General features: G+C 37.4%; 1 protein-coding gene and 1 non-coding gene across 2 annotated transcripts; both read right to left on the bottom strand.

The window, feature by feature from the left end:
* Positions 1 to 1,979: 1,979 nt before the first annotated feature.
* On the bottom strand, positions 1,980 to 8,093 carry LOC113937588 (3-hydroxyisobutyrate dehydrogenase, mitochondrial-like). The gene is made up of 2 exons (XM_027622116.2): positions 8,052 to 8,093; positions 1,980 to 3,821 (listed from the first exon to the last, which is right to left on the bottom strand). Exons 1-2 carry the CDS (start codon positions 8,091 to 8,093, stop codon positions 2,775 to 2,777), a joined length of 1,089 nt encoding a protein of 362 aa, XP_027477917.2. The 3' UTR covers positions 1,980 to 2,774.
* On the bottom strand, positions 4,753 to 4,859 carry LOC113938771. The gene has a single exon (XR_003524978.1). It is a non-coding gene; the product is annotated as a U6 spliceosomal RNA (small nuclear RNA).
* Positions 8,094 to 19,641: the final 11,548 nt, after the last annotated feature.

Below are 19,641 nucleotides of genomic sequence, written 5' to 3'. Positions count from 1 at the left end.
TCTTCTGCCTCATTTATCCTAGCAGTTAGAGCCTCCATTTTTTATTGCACCTCATTTTGATTTTGACTTGGTTAGATTTTAGTTCTTTTATGTCTCTGGAAAGGGTTTCTCTAATAACTTCTGTGTTTTTTTCAAGCCCAGGTAGTATCTTTAAAATCATCATTCTGAACTCTTGTTCTGCATCTTATTAATAGCTGTATTGATTAGGTCCCTGGCAGTTGGTACTGCCTCTTATTATTTTTTTTTGAGGTGATTTTTTCCATCTTGTCATTTTGTTCAGAGGAGAATAGATGAATGAGAGAAGAAAATGCTAACAGGGTAACAACATCCCCAGAAAATATACTCTAAACAAATCAGAAAAGACCTGAAATCGGGGGAAAAGAAAGGGAAAGAAAGAAGAAAGAAAAATAAAAAAAAAGGAAAAGATAAAGATAAGAACAGAACAAAAACCCCAGAATATTGTCAAGTATGATCAGGCTCGTGCATTGATCAGTGCCACACCCTAGAGTTTGGCTGTATTTTGGTCTGTTAGAAGAAAGGGCTTCCCAAAATTTTAAAGAAAGAAATTTATATATGTACAAAAATAAGGGTTAATATGATGAAGGGATGGAATATGACTCTGAAGATGAAAATTATAAAAAATTTTATAAAAGGAATTGATAAGAAGTTGTTTGAAAAAAGAAAGAAGAAAATTTAAAAAAAAGAAAAAAAAGGGAGAGAATGTGATCAGGCAGGAGACTAGAATAAAGCCCTACACTAGAGATTTAGGGTATATTTTGATCTGTTAGAAGAAACTGTATCTCAAAATTTTAAAGAGAGAACAATAGGGTAACTACTATGAAGAGATAGAATATCACTCTAAAAATGAAAAATTAAAAAAAAATTTTTTAAAAGGGATTGATAAGATGACACGGTTGATACCATTTATTATCTGTTTTGAAACCATAATCAAATATTCTGTATTTACAGGTTAATTCTAAAATCTGAAAACCAATAAATGACATTCTCAGTATCACTACTACATAAATTTTTTTTCATATCTGAGGAGTGTACTAAGATATAATATTCTTCTTAAGGGACCCATTGTCACTAATCCTTGCCATGCCAAGGAAAATGTTTCTATCATAAAAGTAATTCTGATTGTGTTTTACGGAACTCAACCAACTGCCCAAAATCATGCTATGTTTAGTTTGCTTCTTTTTAAAAAAAAGATTTATTTATTTATTTATTTTAGAGAGAGAGAAAGAGCAAGAGAGCATGCACATGCAGGAGGGATGGGCAGAGGGGGAAGGAGAGAATTCCCATGCAGACTCTGTACTGAGTGTGGAGAGCAGAGCCCGTGGTGGGGCTCAATCTCATGACATTGAAATCACAACCCTGAGATCACAACCTGAGCCAAAACCAAGAGACCTAACCAACTGTGCCACGCAGGTGCCCCTAGTTTGCTTCTTATTTAGATTTATTTAGTTTTTTGTATTCCCTGGAACTTCTAATAGGTTTTTATTGTCATTGAGATAAGAGAGATATGTCTTTTCCAATAATTACGATTATCTCCTAGCTTTTTGCTATCTGTTACATGAAATCTTTTCCATTCATCTTCCTGCATTCTTTGGTGATATTCTTCATGGAGCTTTATCATTTCATTTTCTAGTTTAAACCAAGCACTTTCTACTTAGCTATCACCCTATAATTTCTTTTTATTGAATGTTTGGGTATCTTCCTCCATTTATTTTATCCAAATATTTTTATTTCTTGATTTATATCCTCATTTTGCCAGAATACACTTTTAAGTATCTTTCTTGGAAAAGTGTGCATAACAAGGCAAATTTTTTACATTTTTTCATGTCAGAAAAAATGTCTTTCTTTTGCATTCACACTTGGTTAACAGGTTGGTAATGACTGGAATGCTGGGCTTAAAATCATTTTCTCTCAAAAATTTGAAAGAATTCTTTGGTAGTCTTCACCTCCTTGTCTTTTTTTTTTTTATTATCAGCATAGAAATTTATTTGAATTCAAAATAATACAGTTATATTTAGAATAATGTAATAATTATCTAAAGCAAATATCATTGGCTCTGAAACAGCTCTAAAGATGTCATTCTTTTGAAGTCAAAAAATATGTAGTAAGAATGTACAAGGAAGCAAAAATATAAAAAACAAGTTTGCTGAGTATTGGGAACTGTAACAAGGACACACTAAGGTAATGTAACAGAGTCCAAATTATAAAACATGCAGCAAGGAGTTCTCTAGCTTTATCAACTCCCTGGGAAATCAGTGACCTCAATACTGCAAGAATACCACCACTTGGTTAACAGGACAAACTTCCCGAGGGACACAGGTAGTCATTCACTATACTTCCCCTTTTTCTACCTCCTTTCCCCACATCAATTTCTTTTCTTTTCTTTCAGCTTGGTTCCATCCTGTTTGAAAAATATTTGGTTTTATCTGTGAAGTGGAGTAAATAATATCCTGACTGAAGTATGCAACGATGTAGCTGAAGATGCTCAGGGATCAAACTTTTGAAAAAGGTTAATCAGCTAGTTAGCAGAGACCATCAGTGGCTTTCAGGAAAATAAATTCAGATAACATGTTTGCTAAATAGATAAAAAGAATAAGCAGTTAAAAATGGGTCAACAATCCTAGGGTTCACTGGAACCTAGATAATCAAAAGCAGACAGCTGACCTTTGATTAAACCCATTTACTTGTGGAGTGAGCTATAAGGAGCCTCCAAGATAGAGTTTGGTGTCCAACAGTGTCCGTGGCCAAGGGTAAACTCAGAAGCTCTCCTCCTCTCGAAGAAACTGGAAGACGGATGAGAAGTCTTTCTTTGAGTAACCCTTTGCACACATCATCCTGTAGATTTGATGGGCTTGACTGCCCAGAAGGATTGGGCTCTTTGTGCTGGTGGCAGAGTCTTGTGCTAAACCCAGATCCTTAACCATGAGTGTTGCTCCGAATCCACCTTGATAGTTATTAGCTGACGGAACGCCATCCATCACCCCAGGTACGGGATTGTAACTGTCACTTAACCAACACCGTCCTGAGCTCATATTTAGGATTTTAGCCAATAGTTTGGGGTCAAGCCCTAACCTGATTCCAAGATTCATAGCTTCAGCAGTTCCAATCATACTAATAGCTAACAGCATGTTGTTGCAGATCTTTGCAGCCTGCCCGGTCCCAATAGCTCCACAATACACCACATTGGAACCCATGCACCCCAGCAACTCCTGGGCAGCAGCAAATTCATCTTCAACTCCTCCCACCATAAACGTGAGGTTCCCAGACCAAGCAGCTCCCACACCACCAGAAACAGGGGCATCCATGAAAACTGCTCCCATTTTCTCAACTTCTTTGGCCAATTCTTTTGAAACTGCAGGATCAATAGTACTGGAGTCTATCAGTAGTGAGCCTTTCTTCACTTTTTTTAGAATTCCATTTGCTCCAGAATAAGCTTCTATTGCATTGATACTGGTGGGCAACATTGTAATAATTCTGTCAGCTTTTTCAGCTACATCTGCTGGGGAAGACACTACCTGTTCACCTGCATCTTGAAACTCTTTGCATGCATCAGGGAACACATCATAAATAATGAGTGGATAGCCATGTTTCATGAGGTTTTTTGCCATTGGATTCCCCATGTTGCCCAGTCCAATGAATCCAACTGGAGTCTTAGAAGCCATTGACCTAGAACACACCACTGACTGCGAGCGTGCGCCGCAAAGCGGGCAGGATCCACCGTGGCGTGGGGCCGCGCGCGCACGCGCTCTGCAGCTCGGAGCGGGCACCCACCGACGACCTTCACCTCCTTGTCTTACCTCAGGCTATCTGCCTTAAGTATGAAGCTAGGTGTGGATTTTTCACAAATGTTTTTATTTGTAGCTGAAGGATTTGACTTCTCTTCCCTAGTTTATTGAGTGTTTTTATCACGAAATGGTGGATTTTGTCAAATGTGTTTTCTGCATGGGATCAATGTACAGAAATCTGTTGCATTTCTATACATTAATAATGAAACGGCAGAGGAGAACAAGGAATCAATCCCATTTATGCACCAAAACCCATAAGATACCTAGGAATAAACATAACCAAAGAAGTGAAAAACCTGTATTTTGAAAACTATATAGCACAGATGAAAGAAATTGAAGATGACACATGTAAATGGAGAGACAGTCCATGTTCATGGATTGGAAGGACAAATATTGTTAAAATGTCTATAATACCCAAGATAATCTACACATTTAATGCAATCTCTATCAAAATATCACCAGCATTTTTCACAGACCTGGAACAAACAATCCTAAAATTTGTATGGAATCACAAAAGACCCTAAATAGCCGAAGCAAGCTTGAAAAAGAAAAGCAAAGCTGGAGGCATCACAATTCTGGACTTCAAGTTATATTACCAAGTTGTAATGATCAAGACAGTATGGAACTGTCATAAAAATAGACACATAGGTCAATAGAACAGAACAGAAAACCCGGAAATGAACTCACAACTATATGGTCAGTTAATCTTCAACAAAGCAGGAAAGAATTTCCGGTGGAAAAAGGACAGTCTCTTCAACAAATGGTGTTGGGAAAATTGGACAGCAATATGCAAAAGAATGAAACTGGACCACTTTCTTACACCATACACAAATATAAATTCAAAATGGATTAAGGACCTAAATGTAAGAGAGGAAACCATCAAAATCCTAAAGGAGAACACAGGCAATAACCATTTTGACATTGGGTATAGCAACTTTTTTTTTTCAAAGAAAATAGGGAACAGTTAATGAATTTGCATGTCATCCTTGTACAGATGTCATGCTGAGCTTCTCTGTATCATTCCAATTTTAGTATATGTGCTGCTGAATCGAGCACAGCTGTAGCAACTTCTTACTAGATATGTCTTCTGAGGCAAGGGAAAAAAAAGCAAAGATGAACTTTGGGACTTCATCAAGATAAAAAGCTTCTCCACAGCAAAGGAAGCACTCAACAAAACTAAAAGGCAACCTACGGAATGAGAAGATATTTACAAATGACATCTGATATAGGGTTAGTATCCAAAATATAAAAAGAACTTAAAAACTTAATGCCCAAAAAACTAAACACACAAATAATTCAATTAAAAATGGGCAAAAGACATGAACAGACATTTCTCCAAAGAAGACATCCAGATGGCCAACAGACACAAGAAAAGATGTTCAACATCCCTCGTCATCAGGGAAATAGAAATCAAAACTACAATGAGATGTCACCTCACACCTGTCAGAATGACTAAAATTGACAACACAAGAAACAACAGGTGTTGGCAAGGATGTGAAGAAAGGGGAACCCTCTTGCACTGTTGGTAGGAATGCAAATTGGTGCAACCACTGTGGAAAACAATATGAAGTTTCCTCAAAAAGTTAAAAATAGAACTACCTTTTAATCCAGCAGTTGCAGTACTAGGTATTTGCCCAATGAATACAAAAATACTAATTCAAAGAGATTACATGCATCCTGATGTTTATAGTAGCATTATCTACAATACTCAAAATAAAGATGTGGTATGGTCACACACACACACACACACACACACACACACACACACACACACACTGGGACGTTACTCAACCACAAAAAAGAATGAAATCTTGCCATTTATGATGACATGGATGGAGTTAGGGAGTATTAGGCTAAGTGAACTAAGTCATTCAGAGAAAGGCAAATACCATATGATTTCACTCATGTGAGGAATTTAAGAAACAAAACAAATGAGCATAGGGAAGAGAGAGAGGGGCAAACCAAGAAGCAGATTCTTAACTACAGAGAACAAACTGATGGGTTCCCAGAGGGGAGGTGGGTGAGGACATGGGTTAGATAGGTAATGAGGATTAAGGAGTACACTTGTGATGATCATTGGGTGTTGTATATAAGTATTGAATCCCTTAATATATACTTGAAACAAATATTACACTGTATGTTTACTAACTGGAATTTAAATAAAAACTTTTAAAAAAGAAAATAAAGAAAAAAAGTTTTTTCCCCATCTATTGAGATGATTATGTGAATTTTGTTAGTTATTCTATTAATGTGGTGTATAGTCCTATTTATATTGCTGGGTAGATTTTATGTATTGCTGGTATACAGTTGCTAGTATCTTGTTGAGGATTTTTCACATCAGAGATATTAATCTGTAGTTTTCTTTCTTATGATGTATTTGGCTGATTTTGGTATCAGGAAATCATAGGATGAATTAAGAAGTGTTCTTTCTAATTTTACTTCGGAAAGATTTGTGCAGGACTTACGTTAATTCTTTAAATGTTTGGTATAATTCACCAGGGAAGGCATGTAGTCTTGGGCTTTTCTTTATAGAAGTTTTCTTGATTCCTAATTTCTTGATCTCTTTATTTGTTACAGATCTGTTCAGAATTTCAATTTCTTGAGTCAGTTTTAGTAGTTTGTATCTTTCTAGGGATTTATCCTTTTTCCTATGTTATATAATTTGTTGACATACAGTTGTTCACATTATGCTCTTATATAATCCTTTTTATTTCTGTAAGGTAGGTAGTGATGTCCCCTCTTTCATTCCTGATTTTAGCAATATGAGTCCTCCCTCCCCCCTCTCTCTTTTTTGTGGTTTGTTGAACTAAAGAACTGGTATAGCGATTTTGTTGATGTTTTCAAAGAGCTACCTTTTCACTTTATTGATTTTCCTTATTGTTTTTCTAATTGCTATTTCACAAATTTTTCCTCTATTCTTAATTTCTTTCCTTCTGCTTGCTTTGGACTTAGCATGCTATTCTTTGCTAGTTACCTGAGGTAGAAGATTATGTTATTGGTTTCTTCTATGTTACTGATATATATATATATATATATATATTTTAGTATAGACATTTATAGCTATAAATTTCCTGCTAAGGACTTTAAGCTCTGTATTTTGTAATTTTTGGTAAGCTGTATTTTCATGCATCTCAGAGTTTTTAAAATTTCCCTTGTGTTTTCTTTCTTTTTTTAAATTAAATTAAATTTTATTATGTTATGTTAGTCACAATACAGTACATCATTACTTTTTTGGGGGGGGTACATCATTACTTTTTGATATAGTGTTCCATGATTCATTGTTTTCATATAACACTCAGTACTCCATGCAGTACGTGCCCTCCTTAATACCCATCACCAGGTTTTTTCTTTTTTGACCCATTTAGTGCTGTGCTATTTAATTATTTGCATTGAGAAAAATCTTTGTATTAGATTTACTGAAGAGTTGTAAAAATAGCCCATAGAGTTCCCATATACTCTTTTTAAAAAAAAAGTCAGCTTTATTCAAGTAAAATTGACATAAAAATTGTAAGATATTTGAAGTGTACATTGTGGTATTTTGATATACATATATATTGTGAAAGGATCCCCTTCATCATCTCACATATTTATCCTTTTTTTTTTTTTTTGGTAAGAGCATTTAAGTCCTACTCTCTTAGCTAATTTCAATTATACAATACAGTGTTATCAACTATAGTCACCATGTTTTACATTAGACCCTCAGACCTTATTCATCTTATGGTTAAAAATTTGTACCCATTTACCAAACTTTCTCTGTTTCCACCACTCCCCTTCTGGCAACCACTTTTCTACCCTGTTTCTATGAGTTTGACTTTTTTTTTTTAATTCCACAATTAGGTGATACCATGCAATTGTCTTTCTCAGGCTTATTTCATGTAGCATAATGACTTTAAGATCCATTTATGTTGTCACAAATGGCAGGATTTCCTTCTTTCTCATGGCTAAATAATATTCTATATGTATGTATATATCCATCCATCCATCCATCCATTCATCCATCCATCCATCATCACATATTCTTTGTGCATTCATCCATTGATGGACACTTAGCTGTTTTCATATCTTGGCTATTGTAAATAATGCTGCAACATGGAAGTACAGATATCTCTTCAATATCTAGTTTTCATTTTCTTTGGATATATACCCAGAAGGGGGATTGCTGGATCATGGGGTAGTTCTGTTTTTAATTTTTGAGGAAACTCCTTATAATTTAACATATTATTTAACATAGTGGCTGCTTCAAATTACATTCCTATCAACAGTGTACATCTTCACCACAGTTTCCTCCATCCTTCCCAACACTTATTGTCTCATCTTCTTGATGATAGCCATTCTAATATGTGTGAGGTGTTATCTTATTGTTTTTTTAATAATTTTTTATTGTTATGTTAATCACCACACATTACATCATTAGTTTTCGATGAAGTGTTCCATGATTCATTGTTCGTGCATAACACCCAGTGCTCCACGTAGAATGTACCCTCTTTAATACCCATCACCAGGCTAACCCATCCCCCCACCCCCCTCCCCTCTAGAAGCCTCAGTTTGTTTTTCAGAGTCCATCATCTCTCATCGTTCATCTCCCCCTCTGACTTACTCCCCTTCATTCTTCCCCTCCTGCTATCTTCTTCTTCTTTTTTTTCCCTTAACATATATTGCATTATTTGTTTCAGAAGTACAGACCTGTGATTCAACAGTCTTGCACAGTTCACAGCACTCACCATAGCACATACTGTACCCAATGTCTATCACCCAGCCACCCCATCCCTCCCACCCCCACCACTCCAGCAACCCTCAGTTTGTTTCCTGATATTAAGAATTCCTCATATCAATGAGGTCATATGATACATGTCTTTCTCTGATTGACTTACTTCACTCATAATAACACCCTCCAGTTCCATTCATGTCGTTGCAAATGGCAAGATCTCATTCTTTTTGATGGCTGCATAATATTCCATTGGGTATATATACCACTTCCTCTTTATCCATTCATCTGTCGATGGACATCTTGGCTCTTTCCACAGTTTGGCTATTGTGGACATTGCTGCTATAAACATTTGGGGTGCACGTACCCCTTCGGATCCCTACATTTGTATCTTTGGGGTCAATATCCAGTAGTGCAATTGCTGGGTTGTATGGTAGCTCTATTTTCAACTGTTTGAGGAACCTCAATACTGTTTTCCAGAGTGGTTGCACCAGCTTGCATTCCCACCAACAGCGTAGGAGGGTTCCCCTTTCTCCGCATCCCCGCCAACATCTGTCATTTCCTGACTTGTTAATTTTAGCCACTCTGACTGGTGTGAGGTGGTATCTCATTGAGGTTTTGATTTGGATTTCCCTGATGCCGAGTGATGTTGAGCACTTTTTCATGTGTCTGTTGGCCATTTGGATGTCTTCTTTGGAAAAATGTCTGTTCATGTCTCCTGCCCATTTCTTGATTGGATTATTTGTTCTTTGGGTGTTGAGTTGGATAAGTTCTTTCTAGATTTTGGATACTAGCCCTTTATCTGATATGTCATTTGCAAATATTTTCTCCCATTCTGTCAGTTGTCTTTTGGTTTTGTGGACAGTTTCTTTTGCTGTGCAAAAGCTCTTTATCTTGATGAAATCCCAATAGTTCATTTTTGCCCTGGGTTCCCTTGCCTTTGGCGATGTTTCTAGGAAGAAGTTGCTGCGGCTGAGGTCAAAGAGGTTGCTGCCTGTGTTCTCCTTTAGGATTTTGATGGACTCCTGTCTCACGTTTAGGTCTTTCAACCATTTGGAGTCTATTTTTGTGTGTGGTGTAAGGAAATGATCCAGTTTCATTCTTCTGCATGTGGCTGTCCAATTTTCCCAATACCATTTGTTGAAGAGACTGTCTTTTTTACATTGGACATTCTTTCCTGCTTTCTCAAAGATAAGTTGACCATAGAGTTGAGGGTCCATCTCTGGGCTCTCTATTCTGTTTCATGGATCTATGTGTCTGTTTTTGTGTCAGTACTATACTGTCTTGATGATGACAGCTTTGTAATAGAGCTGGAAGTCCGGAATTGTGATGCCGCCAGCTTTGCTTTTCTTTTTCAATATTTCTCTGGCTATTCGGGGTCTTTTCGGGTTCCATACAAATCTTAGGATTATTTGTTCCATTTCTTTGAAAAAAGTGGATGGTATTTTGATGGGGATTGCATTGAATGTGTAGATTGCTCTAGGTAACATTGACATCTTCACAATGTTTGTTCTTCCAATCCATGAGCATGGAAGGTTTTTCCATTTCTTTGTGTCTTCTTCAATTTCTTTCATGAGTATTTTATAGTTTTCTGGGTACAGATCCTTTGCCTCTTTGGTTGAATTTATTCCTAGAGATCTTATGGTTTTGGGTGCAATTATAAATGGGATCAACTCCTTGATTTGTCTCTCTTCTGTCTTCTTGTTGGTGTATAGAAATGCCACTCATTTCTGTGCACTGATTTTATATCCTGCTACTTTACTGAATTCCTGTATGATTTCTAGCAGTTTTGGGGTGGAGTCTTTTGGGTTTTCCACATACCTTATCATATCATCTGCAAAGAGTGAGAGTTTGACTTCCTCTTTGCCAATTTGGATGCCTTTTATTTCTTTTTGTTGTCTGATTGCTGTGGCAAGGACTTCTATTACTATGTTGAATAGCAGTGGTGATAGTGGACATCCCTGCCGCGTTCCTGACCTTAGGGGAAAAGCTCTCAGCTTTTCCCCATTGAGAATGATATTCGCTGTAGGTTTCTCATAGATGGCTTTTATGATACTGAGGTATGTACCCTCTATCCCTATACTCTGAAGAGTTTTAATCAAGAAAGGATGCTGTACTTTGTCAAATGCTTTTTCTGCATCTATTGAGAGGATCATAGGATTCTTGTTCTTTCTTTTGTTAATGTATTGTATCAGGTTGATTGATTTGCAGATGTTGAACCAACCTTGCAGCCCAGGGATAAATCCCACTTGGTCATCATGGTGAATAATTCTTTTAATGTACTGTTGGATCCTATTGGCTAGTATTTTGGTGAGAATTTTTGCATCCATGTTCATCAAGGATATTGGTCTGTAATTCTCCTTTTTGATGGGGTCTTTGTCTGGTTTTGGGATCAAGGTAATGGTGGCCTCATAAAATGAGTTTGGAAGTTTTCCTTCCCTTTCTATTTTTTGGAAGAGTTTCCGAAGAATAAGTATGAATTCTTCTTTAATTGTTTGATATAATTCCCCTGGGAAGCCGTCTGGCCCTGGGCTTTGTTTGTTGGGAGATTTTTGATGACTGCTTCAATTTCCTTAGTGGTTATATTTAGGTTTTCTATTTCTTCCTGGTTCAATTTTGGTAGTTGATACGTCTCTAGGAATGTACCCATTTCTTCCAGGTTATCTAATTTGCTGGCATAGAGTTGCTCATAATATGTTCTTATCATTGTTTGTATTTCTTTGGTGTTGGTTGTGATCTCTCCTGTTTCATTCATGATTTTGTTGATTTGGGTCATTTCTCTTTTCTTTTTGATAAGTCTGGCCAGGGGTTTATCAATCTTGTTAATTCTTTCAGAGAACCAGCTCCTAGTTTCGTTGATCTGTTCTACTGTTGTTTTGGTTTCTATTTCGTTGATTTCTGCTCTGATCTTTATTCTTTCTCTTCTCCTGTGGGGTTTATGCTATATTTGTTGTTTTTTCTCTAGCTCCTTTAGGTGTAGGGTTAGGTTGTGTATTTGAGACCTTTCTTGTTTCTTGAGAAAGGCTTGTATTGCTATATACTTTCCTCTTAGGACTGCCTTTGCTGTATCCCAAAGATTTTGAACAGTTGTGTTTTCATTTTCATTGGTTTCCATGATTTTTTTAAAGTCTTCTTTAATTTCCTGGTTGACCCATTTATTCTTTAGTAGGATGCTCTTTAGCCTCCATGTATTTGAGTTCTTCCCGACTTTCCTCTTGTGACTGAGTTCTAGTTTCAGAGCATTGTGGTCTGAAAATATGCAGGGAATAATCCCAATCTTTTGGTACCATTTGAGACCTGATTTGTGACCTAGGATGTGATCAATTCTGGAGAATGTTCCATGGGCACTAGAGAAGAATGTGTATTCCATTGCTTTGGGATGGAATGTTCTGAATATGTCTGTGAAGTCCATTTGGTCCAGTGTTTCATTTAAAGTCTTTATTTCCTTGTTGATCTTTTGCTTAGATGATCTGTCCACTTCAGTCAGTGGGGTGTTAAAATCTCCCACTATTACTGTGTTGTTGTCAATGTGTTTTTTTGCTTTTGTTATTAATTGGCTTATATAATTGGCTGCTCCCATGTTAGGGGCATAGATATTTACAATTGTTAGATCTTCTTGTTGGATAGACCCTTTAAGTAGGATATAGTGTCTTTCTTCATCTCTTATTACAGTCTTCGTTTTAAAATCTAATTTGTCTGATATAAGGATTGCCACCCCAGCTTTCTTTTGGTGTCCATTAGCATGGTAAATGATTTTCCACCCCCTCACTTTCAATCTGGGGGTGTCTTTGGGTCTAAAATGAGTCTCTTGCAGACAGCATATTGATGGGTCTTGTTTTTTAATCCAATCTGATAGCCTGTGTCTTTTGATTGGGGCATTTAGCCCATTTACATTCAGGGTAACTATTGAAAGGTATGAATTTAGTGCCATTGTATTGCCTGTAAGGTGACTGTTACTGTATATTGTCTGTGTTCCTTTCTGATCTATGCTGCTTTTAAGCTCCTCTCTGCTTAGAGGAGCCCTTTCAATATTTCTTGTAGGGCTGGTTTCCTGTTTGCAAATTCCTTTAGTTTTTCGTTGTCCTGGAAGCTTTTTATCTCTCCTTCTATTTTCAATGACAGCTTGGCTGGATATAGTATTCTTGGCTGCATATTTTTCTCGTTTAGTACTCTGAAGATATCATGCCAGTCCTTTCTGGCCTGCCAGGTCTCTGTGGATAGGTCTGTCGCCAATCTAATGTTTCTACCAATTTATGTTACATATCTCTTCTTCCGAGCTGCTTTCAGGATTTTCTCTTTGTCTCTGATACTCGTAAGTTTTACGATTAGATGTTGGGGTGTTGACATATTTTTATTGATTTTGAGAGGGGTTCTCTGTGCCTTCTGGATTTTGATGCCTGTTTCCTTCCCCACATTAGGGAAGTTCTCTGCTATAATTTGCTCCAATATACCTTCTGCCCCTCTCTCTCTTTCTTCTTCTTCTGGGATCCCAATTATTCTAATGTTGTTTCGTCTTATCGTATCGCTTATCTCTCGAATTCTGCCCTCGTGATTCTGTAGTTGTTTATGTCTCTTTTTCTCAGCCTCTTTATTTTCCATCATTTGGTCTTCTATATCGCTGATTCTCTCTTCTGCTTCATTTATCCTAGCAGTTAGTGCCCCCATTTTTGATTGCACCTCATTAATATCCTTTTTGATTTCGACTTGGTTACTTTTTAGTTCTTATATTTCTCCAGAAAGGGTTTCTCTAATAATGTCCACACTTTTTTTAAGCCCAGCTAGTATCTTTAAAGTCATGATTCTGAAGTCTAGTTCCGACATTGTACTAATGTCTGTATTGAGTGGGTTCCTGGCAGACGGTACTACCTCTTTTTCTTTTTGCTGAGGTGATTTTTTCATCTTGTCATTTTGTCCAGAGGAGAATAGATGAATGAGAGAACAAAATGCTAACAGGGTAACAACATCCCCAGCATATATACTCTATACAAATCAGAAAAGACCTGAAACCAGGGGAAAAGAAAGGGAAAGAAAGAAAAAAGAAAGAGAAAAAAAAGAAAAAGAAAAAGATAAAAACAAACAAATACAGAACAAAACAAAAAAAACAGAATATGATGAAGTATGATCAGGCTTGTGCATAGATCAGTGCCACACACTAGATTTTGGGCATATTTTGGTCTGTTAGAAGAAAGTGCCTCCTAAAATTTTAAAGGAAGAAAGACTTATATGTACAAAATAAGGGTTGATACAATGAAGGGATGGAAGATGATTATAAAGATGAAAATTATAAAAGTTTTTATAAAAGGAATTGATAAGATAAGAAGTTGTTTGAAAAAAGAAGATTGAAAAAAAAAGATAGAAAAGAAAAAAAAGGGAGAGAATGTGATCAGGCAGGAGACTAGAACAAAGCCATACAGTAGTGTTTTAGGGTGTATTTTTATCTGTTAGAAGAAACTGTATCTCAAAATTTTAAATAGAGAACAACATATATATATATATATATATATACATATATATATGCCAAAAATAAGGGTAACTACTATGAAGGGTTAAAATATGACTCTAAAAATGAAAAATAAAAAATATTTTTATAAAAAAGGGATTGATAAGATGTTGGTTGAAAAAGGGAAAAAGAAAAATTCAAGAAAAAAGTCAAACAATTAACTTCAAAAAACAAATGAATCATGGTAAAAAAGCCATGAATTCTATGTGCAGTATTCCCCTAGCGCTGGAGTTCTCCCGTTCTCCTTGATTGGTGAACTTGGTCTTGGCTGGCTGTTTGGGCTGATCTTCTGGGGGAGGGGCCTGTTGCTGTGGTTCCCAAATGTCTTTGCCGGAGGCGGAATTGCCCCGCCCTTGTGAGTCCGGGCTAAGCAAGCTTCTCGGGTTTGCTCTTAGGAGCTTTTTTTCCCTGCAAGCTCTCAGTACAGCTTTGGAGGACCAGGGTGAAAATGGTGGCCTCCCAATCTCCGCCCGGAGGAGCAGAGAACTCGGGGCTCTGCTTCTCAGTGCGCCCCCAGAGAAAAGCAGTCACTCCCGTCTCCCCCGTCTCCGGCTGCACTCCGTGCTCACCCGCCTGTGACCGAGCATTTCTATCTCTGGCACCCGACCCTGTGTGGAGTCTCCAAACCCAGCAGATCACTGTGGTGCACTCCCGCACCGCTCCTCCTGGGGGTGAAGAATGGGAGTCTCCCCGGCTCTGCCGCTTTTTGGTCCCTGCTGGAGGAGCAGTGGCCCGACTGTGCAGCGGATCACAGTTTATGGCAACCCCGAGCTGAGAGCCCGCGCCTCGGTTCCGTCTCTGCAGCTGGCTTCCGCGCTCCGATACCTGGGAGCTCTGCCACACTCAGGCACCCCCAGTCTTTCTGTCACCCCGAGGGTCCTGAGACCACACTGTCCCCATGAGGGTTCCACCCCCAGCTTAGTCACTGGAGCTACATCCCTCATCAGAGCTTCTTTCTTTTTTTTTTTTAAAGATTTTATTTATTTGAGAGAGAGAGAGAATGAGAGACAGAGAGCATGAGAGGGAAGAGGGTCAGAGGGACAAGCAGACTCCCCGCTGAGCGGGAAGCCCAATGTGGGACTCGATCCTGGGACTCCAGGATCATGACCTGAGCCGAAGGCAGTCGCTTAACCAACTGAGCCACCCAGGCGCCCCAGCAGAGCTTATTTCTAAAAGTTCCGATTTTGTGCTCTGCGGCTCTATCACTTTCCAGAAGCGGCCGATGGAGGCCCCCTCCTCCGCCGTCTATCCTCCCGAATATCGCCTCAGATTCACTTCTCCGCATGTCCTACCTTCCAGTAAGTGGTCACTTCTCTGTTCAGAGAGTTGTTTCTACTCTCTTCTTTGATCTCCTGTTGAGTTCGTAGGTGTTCAGAATGCTTTGATCCCTATTCAGCTGATTTCCTGAGACCAGACAAAATCCAGGTCTCCTACTCCTCCACCATCTTGCTCCACCCCTATCTTATTGGTTTTTTTAAAAGATTTATTTGTTTATTTTAGAGAGAGGGGGATAGTGTGAGCAGGGGGAGGGGCAGAGGGAGAGAGAGAGAATCCTTGACAGACTCCCTGCTGAGCATGGAGCCCAATGTGGGGCTCGATCCCAGGACCCAGAGATCATGCCCTGAGCTGAAACCAAGAGTTGGATGCTTAACCAACTGAGCCACCCAGGTGCCCCTCATTGTGGTTTTGATTTACAATTTCTTTAATGATTAGAGATGTTGAGCACATTTTCATGTACCTGTGGCCATTTTTCTTTGGAAAAATGTATTCAGATCCTCTGCCCATTTTTTAATTGGAATTTTTTTTTGCTATTAAGTTGTATGAGTTTTATATATATTTAGGATATTAACCCTTTAGCAGATTGTGATTTGGAAATATTTTCTCCCATTCTGTAATTTGCCTTATCATTTTGTAGACTGTTTCCTTAGCTGTGAAGAAATCTTTTAGTTTATTTCCAGTGTTTATTTATACTTTTGCTGCCTTTGCTTTTGTTGTCAAATCCAAAAATCATTGCTAAGATTGATGTCAAGGAACTTTACCCCATATATTTTCATTTAGAAGTTTTATAGTTTTAGGTCTGATTGTCAAGTGTTTGATTTATTTTGATCTGAATTTTGTATAGGGTGTACGATAGCAGTCCAGTTTCATCCTTTTGCATAGAGCTATCCAGTTTTCCCAGTGCCATTTATTATAAAAACTATTCTTTTCCCATTGTATATTCTTGGCTTCTTTTTTGTAAATTAATTGACCATTTATGTGTAGGTTTATTTCTGCGCTCTCTATTCTGTTCCATTTATCTTTATTTTTTTGGCAATACCATATTGTTTTGATTAGTATAGTTTTGTCATATAGTTTGGAAGCAGGAAGTGTAATCCCCCCAGCTGCTGCTTCTTTCTCAAAATGGCTTTGGCTATTTGATTTTTTCTATTTCCATACAAGTTTTAGCATTGATTGTTCTATTGCTATGAAAAATGTCATTGGAATTTTGATAGGGATTACATTGAATCTGTAAATTAATTTGGCTAGCATGGATTTTTAAACAGTATTAATTATTCCAATCCATGAGCATGGACTATTTTTCTATTTATTTGTGTCTTCAATTTTTTTCATCAATGTCTTCTAGTCTTCAGGGCACAGATCTTTCACCTAGGTTTTATTTATTCTTTGGTGTTTTATTCTTTTTGATGTGATTGTGAATGGGCTTTAAAAAATTTCTTTCTGATAGATCATTATAGTATATAGAAACATAAGTGCTTTTTGTATATTGATTTTGTACCTCCCCACCTGGTCATCTGACCCCTCTCACTGTATACTGATTTTGTATTGTCGAAGTTTGCTGAATTCACTGATTAGTTCTAACAGTTTTTTGGTGGAGATTTTAGGTTTTCTGTATATACTATCATGTTATCTGTTAATAGAGACAGTTTTACTTTTTTCTTTCCAATTCGAATTCTTTTTATTTCTTTTTCTTGCCTGATTGCTTGGGCTAGGACTTTCAGTGATGTTAAATAAAATTGGTGAGAGTGGGCTCTCTTTTTCTCTCTCTATTTTAGAATAAAAGCTTTCAACTTTTCACTGTGGAGTATGATGTTAGCAGTGGGCTTGTCATATATGACCTTTAGTATGTTGAGGTACATTCCCTCTATACCCAATTTGTTGAGAGTTTTTATCATGAATGGATGTTGAATTTTTACCAAATGGCTTTTCTGGATCTATTGCAATGATCATATGATTTTTGTTCTTCATTTTGTTAATGTAATGTATCACACTGATTCATTTGTGGATGTTGAATCATCTTTTCATCCTTGAAATAAATCCCACTTGATCATGGAATATGATCCTTTTAATATATTATTGAATTTGATTTGCTAATATTTTGTTAAGGAATTTAGCATCTATGTTTATTAGTAATATTGCCTGTAATTTCCTTGTCCTTGTCTGGTCTGGTTTTGGTGTCAGGGTAATGCTAGCCTTGTAAAATAAGCTTAGAAATGTTGTGTTCCTTGTTCTATTTTACTGGAGGAGTTTGAGAAATATTAATTATTTAAATATTTGGTAGAATTCACCAGTAAAGCTACCTGGTCCTGGATTTTCATTATTGGGGGGTTTTTGATTACTGAGTCAATCTCCTTACTAGTAACTGGTCTGTTCAAATTTTTATTTCTTCATGATTCAATTTTGGTAGGTTGTATGTTTCTAGGAATTTATCCATGTTTTTAGGTTGTCCAGTTTGTTTGTATATATTTGTTCTTATTATTCTCATGTGATCCTTTGTATTTATGTAGTATTGGTTGTAAGTCTCCTTTTAATTTCTAATTTTATTCATATGAATTCTCTTTTTCTCCACCTTGGTAAGTCTAGCTTAAGGTTTATCTGTTTTGCTTGTTTTTTCAAAGTATCAGTTCTTAGTTTCATGATCTTTTCTCTTTCTTTCTAGTCTTTATTTTCACTCTGAGTTTTGTTATTTCCTTACTCATACTAAGGAGTTAAATTGTTTATTTGAGATCCTTTACACTTAATGTAGACATTTATTTTGCTATGAACTTCCCTCTTTTTTAAAAAAGATTTTTATTATTTATTTGAGAGAGAGAGAGAGAGAGCAAGGGAGCACAAGCAGGGGGAGCAGCAGAGGGAGAGGGAGAAGCAGGCTCCCTGCTGGGATCCAGCCTGATGTGGGGCTGGATCCCAGGACCCTGGGATCATGACCTGAGCCAAAGGCAGATGCCTAACTGACTGAGCCACCCAGGTGCCTCTGAACTTCCCTCTTAGAGCTCATCAAAGAATACTATCAATAGAGTGAAAAGGCAACTTATGGAATGGGTGAAAATAATTGCAAATCATATATCACAAGAAATTAATACCTAGACTACATGGAAAACCTAAAACTCAACAACAAAAAACAAAATAACCTGATTTTTAATGTGAACAAAGGACTTGAATAGATGTTTCTACAAATGGACAATGAATACATAAAGATGCTCAGTATCACTAGTAATCACAGAAATGTAAATCATAACCTACATGAGATATCACTTTATGTCCATTAGGATGGCTATTATCAAAGATAAATTCAAAATGAATGAAAGACCTAAATATGAGACAGGAATCCATCAAAATCCTAGAGGAGAACACAGGCAGCAGCCTCTTTGACCTCAGCTGCAGCAACTTCTTGCAAGACATATCTCTAAAGACAAGGCAAACAAAAGCAAAAATGAACTATTGGGACTTCATTAAGATAAAAAGCTTCTCCACATCAAAGGAAACAGTCAAAAAACCTAAAAGGCAACCTACAGAATGGGAGAAATATTTTCAAATGACATATCAGATAAAGGGCTAGTATCCAAGATCTGTAAAGAACTTATCAAACTCAACACCCAAAAATAATCCAGTAAAGAAATGGGCAGAAAAAAGACATGAACAGACATTTCTCCAAAAAGACATACAAATGGCCAACAGACACATGAAAAAATGCTCCACATCACTTGGCATCAGGGAAATACAAATCAGAACTACAATGAGATACCACCTCACACCAGCTAGAATGGCAAAATGAACAAGTCAGGAAACAATGGATGTTGGTGAGGATGCAGGGAAAGGGGAACCCTCTTCACTGCTGGTGGGAATGCAAGCTGGTGCAGCCACTCTGGAAAACAGTATGGAAGTTCCTCAAAAAGTTAAAAATAGAGCTACCCTACCACCCAGCAATTGCACCACCAGGTGTTTACCCCAAAGATACAAAATGTAGTGATCTGAAGAGGCACCTGCACCCCAATGTTTATAGCAGCAATGTCCACAATAGGCAAACTATGGAAATAGCCCAGATGTCCACTGACAGATGAATGGATAAAGAAGATGTGGTATAATGGAATATTATGCAGCCATCGGAAAGGATGAATACCTACCATTTACATCGATGTGGATGGAACTGGAGGGTATTAAGCTACGTGAAATAAGGCAATCAAAGAAAGACAATTATCATATGGTTTCATTCATATGTGGAATATAAGAAATAGTGCAGAGGATCATAGGGGAAGGGAGGGAAAACAGAATGGGAAGAAATCGGAAAGGGAGGCAAACCACAAGAGACTCTTGACTCTGGGAAACAAACTGAGGGTTGCTGAAGGGGAATTGGG

The sequence above is a fragment of the Zalophus californianus genome, chromosome 8 (assembly GCF_009762305.2).
Source record: "Zalophus californianus isolate mZalCal1 chromosome 8, mZalCal1.pri.v2, whole genome shotgun sequence".
NCBI classification, from domain to species: Eukaryota; Metazoa; Chordata; class Mammalia; order Carnivora; family Otariidae; genus Zalophus; species Zalophus californianus.
This window is presented reverse-complemented; position numbering and strand designations above follow the sequence as displayed.

Coding starts and splice junctions, on each gene's coding strand:
- LOC113937588 (XM_027622116.2), bottom strand. CDS start 8,093: ATGGAGGAAACTGTGGTGAAGATGTACACTGTTGATAGGAAT. Junction 3,822..8,051: donor TGTACACTGTTGATAGGAAT/GTAATTTGAAGC, acceptor TAAGGCAGATAG/CCTGAGGTAAGACAAGGAGG.